The sequence below is a fragment of the Diabrotica virgifera genome, chromosome 9 (assembly GCF_917563875.1).
Source record: "Diabrotica virgifera virgifera chromosome 9, PGI_DIABVI_V3a".
In the NCBI taxonomy this organism is placed as follows: Eukaryota; Metazoa; Arthropoda; class Insecta; order Coleoptera; family Chrysomelidae; genus Diabrotica; species Diabrotica virgifera.
This window is the reverse complement of record NC_065451.1, coordinates 154,502,798-154,514,641: the sequence shown is the minus strand read 5'-3', so window position 1 is coordinate 154,514,641 and position 11,844 is coordinate 154,502,798. Positions and strand designations below refer to the sequence as shown.

At 33.1% G+C, this 11,844-nt stretch overlaps 1 protein-coding gene across 5 annotated transcripts in view; it reads right to left on the bottom strand.

Moving 5' to 3' along the window:
- Positions 1–1,922: 1,922 nt before the first annotated feature.
- LOC126892254 (zinc finger protein 234-like) overlaps positions 1,923–11,844 on the bottom strand; it is a 57,412-nt gene continuing 47,490 nt past the window's right edge. For 2 of the 5 annotated variants that reach the window (XM_050661749.1, XM_050661753.1), the window contains one exon: positions 7,817–11,100. In XM_050661749.1, the coding sequence (XP_050517706.1) occupies positions 9,809–11,100 (1,292 nt within the window). In that variant the 3' untranslated portion in view covers positions 7,817–9,808. Of the gene's footprint in view, positions 5,539–7,816; positions 11,101–11,844 lie in introns of those variants that run through there. The other 3 variants (XM_050661750.1, XM_050661754.1, XM_050661752.1) reach the window with 3 other exon arrangements.

Genomic DNA, 11,844 nt, shown 5'->3' with positions numbered 1-11,844 from the left:
CATTATAATTTATTCAACGGGTAACAACAACAAATGTAAATAATAAACACAACTATTCATAACGTATCGACCTACTACATACTAAGTTACTGTCTATCTATCTATGTGTATCACAATGCTGATTTCTTGGCATTTAAATACCTGTCTAAATCATAACATAATTTCGTCAGATTACGGTGAAAAATTCAAGGTTCTTCACTTCGGCAATGGAATGTGCAAACTCAGCAAGCGGTGGCTTCCAACGCATCCTTGGAAACCACCGCTATTATTTTGCATGGTACAGTTTTTTATGACGTAATTCATCGCAGTGTTACGGCCTCAGTTTGTCGGCACCGCTTTCGAGGAAACCAGCGCTTTAGAGACAGGGTCGGCAAGGTCTTTTTGTCTCCTCATATAGGTATCCCATCTAATTTAAAGGCTTAAATCATCATAGGAGATTTTTTTGTTTGGTTTACTTGACATTCTCTTGTTTCATGGTGTTTCGACAATACGTTTTGATTCTTTTGAGACAAGAGAAATCCCGTTCATTTAAAGCAGAAGTTGGTGGTAATAAGATGATCAGTTTGTTGTAATTAATTGCAGTATTCACTATATAAAATTACACATATTTTGTAACTTATCCAACTTTCTGCAAATATTTGGATCAGCGTAATTTTTAAGTAATTTGTAATAATAAATATCTTGAAAATTCTTTGGCGAATTTAACTTTTAAATTTGGAATCGTCAAAGAGGTAAGAAATTTGCAAATCTTCAATATTCGAAAAACGAGTATCTATTTGAATAATACACAGTAGGTATCCAAAATTTCAGAATATACTGGCTTTTCGAGATATGTATCATGCCTGTGTCTTTTTTTGGGTTGTTCGGAAATATCAAGCGAACCCAAAACGTCACTGCGTATATATTGGAAACTACTATCATTACGAAAATCTCTGAGATTTTGCACCAATTTTCTTATTCTTTCTTTGGAATAAATAATTTCGGTTGACTGATTTTGAACAACAATTAATATCAAATCGGTTTGGGCAAACACTTTCTTAAAAATATTTAAAAGAATATTAAAAGAGTAATCATTCAAAGTTCTCAAACCGATTGCTTCACAAATCGAGATATTACATCACAACTTTCAAAATCGTCGCCTTCAATAATAAATTAAAAAAACTTCCAAAAGCTGTTCACGAAAATCTGCTACAGTGAAAACTAACCGAGGTTTAAAATTTCATCGCGTCTGACAAACTGTTTGCATTCTTTTCGAAACAAATTGTCCTAAAACAGTAGCCCGTTTGGGCGAGCTAAACTGGCAAGAAAAGACGATATTCTTTAATTTTTTTACACACATCATGCAAAACTAAATTCATTCTATTCCCATGACAGTGAGTAAATAAAGCTTGTGATGCAATAGTTTTAACTTTTGCCTGGAGACCGTTCAATTCACCAGACATCACGGCAGCGCCGTCATAAGTTTGCCCCAGTTTGCCCTGCCAATTTATTTTTGATATCAAAAAATTTTAATCTGTTCTTTAAATCACCAAAAACATATTCTACCTTATTGCTTTTACTCACGTCTGTAAAACCTAAAAACCTCTCATTATCACGTAACGTGTATCGGACAACAATTGATAATTATTGTGAATGACATGATAATCAGAAGTTTCATCTACTTCTAGAGAAAAGCAAATGGTTTTCTGAAGCTCAGATCCAATAACGTTATTCAAAATGTAACTAATTGATTATATGAGTTCATTCTGTACTGTTTTAGACATGCCGCAAATATCTTAGAATCAGAAAGTAAATTAGAAAATTCCAAATCGTATTTCTTAAATAATTTTATTAGTTATCTATAATTATATGATCTGTCTATCATTATATGATATAACGATTATACGATATTATATATCTATAAATAAATGATAATTCCTGACAACTTACAATATCAATTAAACGACGTAAAACGGCGTGATTATTTTTTACAATTTCTGCCGATGCGATGCCTCGAAATAAAACCTCGGCAGATCTAAATGTGCCGTACCTGCCGTATCTGCCTACGGACAGAAATGTATGTTTGGCTGCTTATCGACTTGTATTTCGTTGAGTTTTACGTGTAAATCGTCACGCTAAGGATAAACTGTGGTCGGCTAGCCGAACACAGTCAGATGAATGGCTCGGATCATTCATTTTTTGAAAAGTCTCTTATGCCCAGGGATCACTTAACGCTCTGATTGGTCAAATCCTTTTAAAAACCATGAATAAAATTTAGTGTGTATTATCTGACAGATTTTTTTATTTCACAGATACAAAAAATGACATAAACTCTGATTAAATTGAATATTAAAGTATCTATAATATCAAAAAATGTGTGGGTTTTCACTGCCGATCCTACCGTTCCTGACCGGCCGCCACTGATATGAGTTCAAATTCAGGTGATAACATTAAACATTTGATATAACTGAATGGGTCCGCCGAATAACGTTGTAAGCGCCACATCACTCATTTTTAAGAAGTCGAAAAAAAAGTTTTAATATTATATAACTGGCAAACTTACGCATTTTAAGAGTTAGTAATACAATTTGTAAACACATTTTACAAACTGTATTACTCACCATTAAAAGGTGTGAACTCACCATTATCACAATTTTAAAACTTTTTCTTTGACTTCTCAAAAACGAACAATGTGGCGCTTAAAACGTTATTCGGCGGACCCATTCAACTATAAACTAATATTGTTTTTATATCGTTGGATTTTCTGTTCAATGCCTTAAAGCAGTGGTGCTCAGACTTATACTGCGTGGGATCTACCACATCAACTTCAAGCTTCCAACGATCAACTGATATTAAAGAAAAAAACAATTTTGAAAATGAAACACTTTATTGCACATTTCTATTTGATAAAAAGTTGTAACTACAGAGAGTCGTAATTAAAATCATGTTTTTCATCTTAATTTTATTTGGATGTTGATGCATGGCACTGCGTATCATCCACAAGTTTTTCATATTATGATGGTACATAATTACCGAGAACCAAAAATGCAAGCATCAGTTAGCCGATTACGATACTTTGATTTTACTACCTTAATTTGGGGAAATGCAGACTGGCACAAGTATGTTGATCCAAAAATGCTGTGAACTGCAGAGCTACTTGCCTCAAAGACGGATATTTGTCTGGCGATATAAAAGGCAAAAAAAATCGTATTGGTCGCTCTGGATTGAAGATATATATCCGACATTATTTTCAGTACCTCATTTTGGACGGAAATTAGCTGATTGAATCTCATTGAAAGAAATGGAGATTTCAGTGGCAATTTGTTTCATCCCTTCACAAGAAAATTGATTAGACATAAATATTACAATATCTGTGTTTCTTAAAATCAGCGATGTGTCAAACTCACTACGAACTGCTTGCAGGTCAGTCTCCTGAGTAACTCCTGGAACCTACCTAAACATTTTTCCACGGCTCAACCACCTCACATCTGTATGCAAAATTAAATCAGAGTCGCTAGCTTTCAATTGCGCTTCAAAAAGACGTGGTTGCAAGCTTCACGCCCTGATTGAATGCACAATTTTTGTTATCATCTTCATGACGACTTTTATATTTAAAATTTTGGAACACAAAACTTGCTGGTGAATGATGCAATGAATAATAAAAAACGATGGAAAGTCATCGTTAGCTCGACACAGTGCAACACATCCATTGTTAACGCCAGTCATGGATGGTGCACCATCTGTTGTAATACACACTTAAAAAACAAAACGTTGTATATATCCTCTCCGCAAATTTTTTCTTTCAGAGGCGTTGTTAACAATCCTTCTTTAGCCAACATATCAAAAAAAATACCATCCGAATAAAAATACACAACTGGGCGGTATCATTAATATCGGTCGAGTCGTCAAATTGCAAAGAAAAGTATATTATACACTTCATAGTATCACTTTTAACTTTGCTTTCCACGTCTTTCCCATGATTTAGATACGTCTATAAAGCGTTTCACGTTAAGTATTGAACACTGCGGAGATAGCCGCATGATAGTAACCGTTGGACGTTACAACGGGATTTCTTTGATAGCAGACATATCTTTTCTATTCGTATTTTTCCGTGAATAGCGATCGACTTTAAAAACTTTGGACCGGTAGATCGCGATCGACTCTTTGAGCACCACTGCCTTAAAGGGTAATAACAACTTATTAGAATTAAACTTAAAATATGTTTTATACAGAGTGTTATAATATCAGTACATCCGAAACATCAGAGATTGGACCCACACAACAGGGAATGACTTAATTCATCAAGCCCAGAATAAAGAGAAAGCCATAGTGATCGCCAACAACAGAGAATGCAGTTATGAGGAGGAGGATGGTTTTTCTTCAGTGTGTACTCTCAAGTGAACTTTCAAAACCCTCTTTGCAGTAAATTGCTTACAACAAATTTCGCAATTGTATTTTTTTCTTCGGTGTGGTTTCTCATATGTGATTTCAAATGACCTCTTTGAATAAATCGCTTCAGACAAATTTCACACTTGAAAGGTTTTTCTCCAGTGTGCGTTCTCAAATGTGATTTCCAATGATCTCTTTGAATAAATTGTTTAAAACAAATTTCACACTTAAAAAGTTTTTCTCCAGTGTGACATCTCATATGTCGTTTTAAAGTACTTGCATAAGAACACCGCTTGAAACAAATTTCACACTTGTAAAGTTTTTCTCCAGTGTGTATTCTCATATGTTGTTTCAAATTACGTGCATCAGAACACTGCTTGAAACAAATTTCACACTTGTGAGGTTTATCTCCAGTGTGGATTGTGATATGTTGTTTTAAATAATCTATACGAGTAAACTGCTTCAAACAAACTTCACATTTGTATGGCTTTTCTCCAGTGTGTAGTCTCAAATGAGTCTTCAAATTTCCTGCTGTACTAAATTGCTTAAAACAAATTTCGCACTTATCACTTTTCTCTTCGGTGTGTTTTCTCATATGTCTTTTTAAAATACTTGCTTCACTAAATTGCTTAAAACAAATTTCACACTTATGTTTTTCTCCAGTGTGCACTGTCAAATGACTTTTTAAAGTTCTTTTTTCCCTAAATCGCTTAAAACAAATTTCACACTTATAAGGTTTTTCACCAGTGTGTAGTCTAAAATGAACCTTCAAATTTTCTGCTGTACTAAATCGCTTAAAACAAATTTCGCACTTATAAGTCTTTTCTCCAGTATGTTTTTTCAAATGTGCTTTTAAAGCGCTTGACTCAGAAAACATCTTCAAACAAATTTCACACTTGTAAGGTTTTTCTCCAGTGTGTGTTCTCAGATGTCTTTTCAAATGACTTGCAGAAATAAACTGCTTTAAACAAATTTCACACTTGTGAGGTTTTTTCCCAGTATGAATTTTCATGTGTAGATTTAAATTAATTTTTCTGCCAAACTTCTTACCACAAATTTGACATATTAACGTTTTTTCTTCATCAGTAAGACTAGTATGTTGCTCTTTATTGGATGAATGTATATCAATCGTTTTCGTAATTTCACAAGTGTTCTTCTCTTGGGGAACATCTGAAATAAAAACAAGAATATATATAAAAAACGTTAATGCATAAATTACAAAAGAGAAAATGTTCAAATCTCAGTGCCTATTGGGATGTTTAAGATTCACACACATTTTATAGAATCGGTCAGTAACGAGACGGATAGCTATACGCTGTGAGCTCGTACGTAGAGGGGATATTTACAAATTCGCGAGCGCCAGTAGTGGCAAGTTTGTAAACGTTTACCGGAAATTTGACATAAATGTCAAAGTGATTAATTTAAAATTAAAAGTAAAAACATTAATTATAAAAAATATTAGTTGGTCAAAGCTATGGTATATAAAATATACTTACGTTTTAAATATTGAATTTAAGTTTTTTTAATGTTCCGTCATCCGCCATCTACAGGATAATTGTGAAAGTATCAGAAGTAAGAAATTCATATTTTATCAATAGAACGTCAAAATGATTAGCAAAATCTTAAAAAAACCGATTACAATTTAATTACTTTTTTGCGTTGTAAATATTAAGCGATAACAATTAAATAATAAATTTAAAAATTACCGGTGAAAGTTGAATTAGCAATCCGCTAGGAGCGCCACCAGCGAAGCTCAGAGCGTATAGCTCGGAATTAAATGCCATAGCGAACATATATACACTGAGGGGCAAAAAATTTAGGCCACCTTGAAATTGTGATGTCTTGTTGACATTTTCGGTTGTAAACTTCTGTTTTGTATTTAGACTGGGAGATATACAGAAGTTCAGCCACGATTTTCTGAGTCCTGCCCTTTGGAATACTGAAAGGTTAGAGGAGGTACTTACAATTTGTGGAAAAATCCATGGGTTGTTGCGATGAATTTTTGAGTCCTACCAGGACTCGAAACTATCTATAAAATTACAGGATACTGTCGATTTTATGAACAAAATTTTTTGGGCAGGGGATTTGTAAAGGAGCTCCGTGAAAAATTCCACGATTTTTTGAGTCATGCCATTTTGCATATGTCTCAAGAAAGTTAGAATAAGTCTATTTACAAAGAGGCAGGGTAGTCGTATAATTATTTCTAATATAAAAACAAATTTTTGAGTCTCTAAAATTAATGCAGTGTATTATAGAAACATAATACGAATATTATTCATATCACCACGTTGTTGTGAGTCATGCCATTTCGAGTTTGCTTAAAAAACGATAACCTTTTTTTTGCTTGCAAAATGGCTTTGGCTGAGCCATTTAGCCAGACTTGTTTGTGATTGATTGCAGATTCATAGTCATAAATTTCTTATTTCATAACGTAAGTACTACAATATTATTTTTTTGATACAACATATTATATTATATTTTTTTATTATATATTTTAATTTGTTGTAATCACTTTTTTTACTTCTTTTTTTTTTGTTATTTTTTTACTTGTTTTTTTTATTTCTCTTTTTGTTTCTATTTTTTTATTTATTTATTTTTTTGTTATTATTTTATTATATGTTCTTTTAAACGATAACCTAAAACCATTTACAACGAAGCAGGATAACCGCAAATATATTTTATAGATAAAAACTAATTTCTATCTATAAAATACAGGGTGTTTGTTGGTAAATAATGGGCCATAGCGTAATTTTAGATTCCTGAGGTTAAAATAGGTCGATTTAAGCTAACTTACCTTAATACGAAAGTTGATAATAACCTAAATGCAGAGTGTCAAAGTTAAACTTTTATTTTATTTATTTGTGAATATTTCCTGACAGGCATGGGACAACAACACGAAATTTGGTAAGTGGTGCTGGTAATGTACACCCTACTAAATTATGTTAAACAAACGTTTCTGGTTACTACCAGAGGCGTACGACGGGGAACATGAATGGTTGACCCCACCCAAACTACGCCACTGGCGGAATTTCTATTTTAGTGTAATTTTTTGATTTACCAATACTTTCTATTCTACGTAAATAACATACTCTTCATTCATAACGATAAAGTCATTAGTTTTCGATATATTTTAAGCATAAACGAAGGAGCATAAATACATTAATCAAAATAACTGTGCCTTTTTTTTTGAAAAGCTCCTCTTTGAAAAAATGCTCTGTAACCCCAAATTATCAGTCACAATAAGATTGAGAACACTACAGTATTATGTGCGGTCTCTTACTATATGGCTGTGAAACCTGGACATTAAAACGTATGACGTCAACAGCTCCAGGTAATATTAGAAGGCGAAATCGAAGGTAAAAGGGGTATAGGAAGAAAAAAATCGTGGATCCGTGTCTTAAATAACTACGTAGTAGTGCCTTTCTGGTCCAAATTAATTAAATACGTCTTCAATACATTGTAATTTATTCAACGGGTAACAACAACAAAGGTAAATAATAAACATAACTATTCATAACGTATCGACCTACTATATACCAAGTTAGTGTCTATTTATCTATGTGTATCACAATGCTGATTTCTTGGCATATAAATACCTGTCTAAATCATAACATAATATGAGTTCAAATTCAGGTGATAACATTTGATATAACTGAATGGTTCCGCCGAATAAAGTTGTAAGCGCCACATCACTCATTTTTAAGAAGTCGAAAAAGAAGTTTTAATATATAAATGGCAAACTTACGTATTTTAAGAGTTAGTAATAAAATTTGTAAAAATACATTTTACAAACTGTGTTACTCAGCATTAAAAGTTACGAACTCACCATTATCACAATTTTAAAACTTTTTCTTCGACTTCTCAAAAACGAACAATGTGGCGCTTACAACGTTATTCGGCGGACCCATTCAACTGTAAACTAATATTGTGTTTATATCGTTGGATTTTCTGTTCAATGCCTTAAGGGGGGTATGGTTTGAAATCAACATATCAAGCACATTTATGTGAATTTTTTTCGAAGCTATGGTACAATTATTTTATTTTTAAATTAAATAAACATATTAAGTACAATTCAAAAAATATTTAGAAAAAAATTAAATCCAAAATATTGAAAAGTAAGCCATTGGTGACAAATTTTGACAGGCAGCTCACAAAAAAATGGATTTTGCGGTGGACATCAGAACTCGTCACTAGATCATATGAAATAAAAAATTGTTGAACAAAAAACAAAAGAGTTGAACAAAAAAATAAGCAAAAAGAATGTGTGTGTACTTTGTACGCACGTAAGAAGATATTCTTCTATTATATAGGTAATTTCAACGAAGTAAATATACTTAACAGGTTATTTGTATTTTATTTAAATATTAAACTAACTTTCTTATCTACCACTTTCAAAAATTTTTTATTAAAACAACCAAAAATAAAAAACAAGTATGAATCGCCCAGGATTCGAACCCGCGTCATTCCAATCACGGAGCTAATGCCCTTCCAACTACACCAGCGAGGTCCTTCTAATTGACGTGTAAGTTTCGGATATAATTACACAACACACAAAATGTTAAGCCTACATAATTATGTTATTATTTTACTACAGAGAAACACAAATCCGAAAACACAAGAATTATAATAAATAATACATTTACTAAAAACACTAAAATATATTCTTTTAATCACTTATTTGCACGGATACAGATACATAAATACCTATCTTGAAAGATTAGCAAGGATCTACATACTGTCTGTGTGCGCAGGCGCGCAGATTTATGTACAATTTTACCCTCAATCGAATCGCGCCTAAAGAAGAATATCTTCAAAAAAGAAAAATATCTCGACGTTGTTACCTCATGAAATGTCTCAAGAAAATCGGTGCAAAATATCAGGTAGATCGGCTGAGTAGTTTTCAGTTACAATGTCCACCGCATTTGAAAAAGCAGTTTTGAGAAAAATGCGTTTAAAGTTTTGACAACTGCATCTTTATCTTCTTATTTGTCTGTCAAATCGTAAAGTGATGCACATTGGAATATGTTTTTTGAATCGAGGAGTAATCTACAAAAGAGAAGGCGAACAGTTGTTTAACGTTTCTCACTACGCTCAAGCGTGCTGGCGCGAAGTCGCGGCAAAGCGAGTCGAAGGTAGAGATATTCAACACGCTGCATCTCTGGTAATTTTACTCCGATTATTTTGAAATTTTCAAAGAGTATTCTTGAAGGTTGGCACATTTATTTGAAATAATAAAAAAAATATTTCAAACCATACCCCCCTCCTTAAAGGGTAATAACATCTTACTAGAATTAAACTTAACATATGTTTTATACAGAGTGTTATAATATCAGTACATCCGAAACATCAGAGATTGGACCCACACAACAGGGAATGACTTAATTCATCAAGCCCAGAACAAAGAGAAAGCCATATTGATCGCCAATAACAGAGAATGCACTTATGAGGAGGAGGATGGTTTTTCTTCAGTGTGTACTCTCAAGTGAACTTTCAAAACCCTCTTTGCAGTAAATTGCTTAGAACAAATTTCGCAATTGTATTTTTTTTCTTCGGTGTGGTTTCTCATATGTGATTTCAAATGACCTCTTTGAATAAATTGCCTAAAACAAATTTCACACTTGAAAGGTTTTTCTCCAGTGTGACATCTCATATGTTGTTTCAAATTACTTGCATAAGAACATTGCTTGGAACAAATTTCACACTTGTAAAGTTTTTCTCCAGTGTGTATTCTCATATGTTGTTTCAAATTACCTACTTCAGAACACTGCTTGAAACAAATTTCACACTTGTGAGGTTTTTCTCCAGTGTGGATTGTAATATGTTGTTTTAAATAATCTATACGAGTAAACTGCTTCAAACAAACTTCACATTTGTATGGCTTTTCTCCAGTGTGTAGTCTCAAATGAGTCTTCAAATTTCCTGCTGTAGTAAATTGCTTAAAACAAATTTCGCACTTGTCACTTTTTTCTTCGGTGTGTATTCTCATATGTCTTTTCGAAGTTCTTGCTTCACTAAATTGCTTAAAACAAATTTCACACTTGTAAGGTTTTTCCCCAGTGTGCACTCTCAAATGTGATTTTAAGTTAATTTTCTGAGAAAAATGCTTAAAACAAATTTCACACTTGTAAGGTTTTTCACCAGTGTGTAGTCTAAAATGAACCTGCAAATTTTCTGCTGTACTAAATCGCTTAAAACAAATTTCGCACTTATAAATCTTTTCTCCAGTATGCTTTCTCAAATGTACTTTTAAAGCGCTTGCCTCAGAAAACATCTTCAAACAAATTTCACACTTGTAAGGTTTTTCTCCAGTGTGTGTTCTCAGATGTCTTTTCAAATGACTTGTAGAAATAAACTGCTTTAAACAAATTTCACACTTGTGAGATTTTTCTCCAGTGTGACATCTCATATGTCGTTTCAAATTACTTGCATAAGAATACTGCTTAAAACAAATTTCACACTTGTGAGGTTTTTCTCCAGTGTGACATCTCATATGTCGTTTCAAATTACTTGCATAATAACACTGCTTAAAACAAATTTCACACTTATACGGTTTTTTCCCAGTATGAATTTTCATGTGTAGATTTAGATTAATTTTTCTGCCAAACTTCTTACCACAAATTTGACATATTAACGTTTTTTCTTCATCAGTAAGACTAGTATGTTGCTCTTTATGGGATGAATGTATGTCAATCGTTTTCGTAATTTCACAAGTGTCCTTCTCTTGGGGACAATCTACAATAAAAACCAGAATATATAAAAAACGTTAATTCATAAACTACAAACAGAAAATTTTTCAAATCTCAGTGCTTATTGGGAGGTTTAAGATCCACGCGCATTTGATAGAATCGATCAGATTAGGAACGGATCACTATAGCCCGGAATTAAATGCTATAGCGCAGGGGTCACCAATTAGTTTCCCTGAGGGTCCGTTTCGAAAACCTAGGACACTTCCGGGGTCCGGATTTATGCTGCCTGTGTCTGACTGTTCTGATTCGGTTTCTTTGTGGATTCTTCTTAAAAAATATCCCCTATAAACAAATCAGTAGGGCGCCGGGCGAAATTTTTGGGCAGATATTGTTTAATATTTTTGAAGTAATTCTTTTTTAGGCGCGGTTGAGAGTAAAACTTTTCATAAATCTGCGCGCCTGCGCACACAGGCAGTATGTAGTTCACTGCTAATCTTTCAAGATAGGTATGTATGTATCTGTATCCGCGGAAATAAGTCAGTAAAAGAATATATTAGTGTTTTTAGTAAATGTATTATTTATTATAATTCTTGTGTTTTTGGATTTGTGTTCCTTGTAGTAAAATAATAAAATATTATGTAGGTATAACATTTTTACACTGTCTATTTGTCGCCGTGTTGTGTAATTATATCCGAAACTTATGTGTCAATTAAAAGGGCCTCGTTGGAGTAGTTGGTAGGGCGTTAGATCCGAGATTGGAAGGTCGCGGGTTCCAATCCTGGGCGATTCA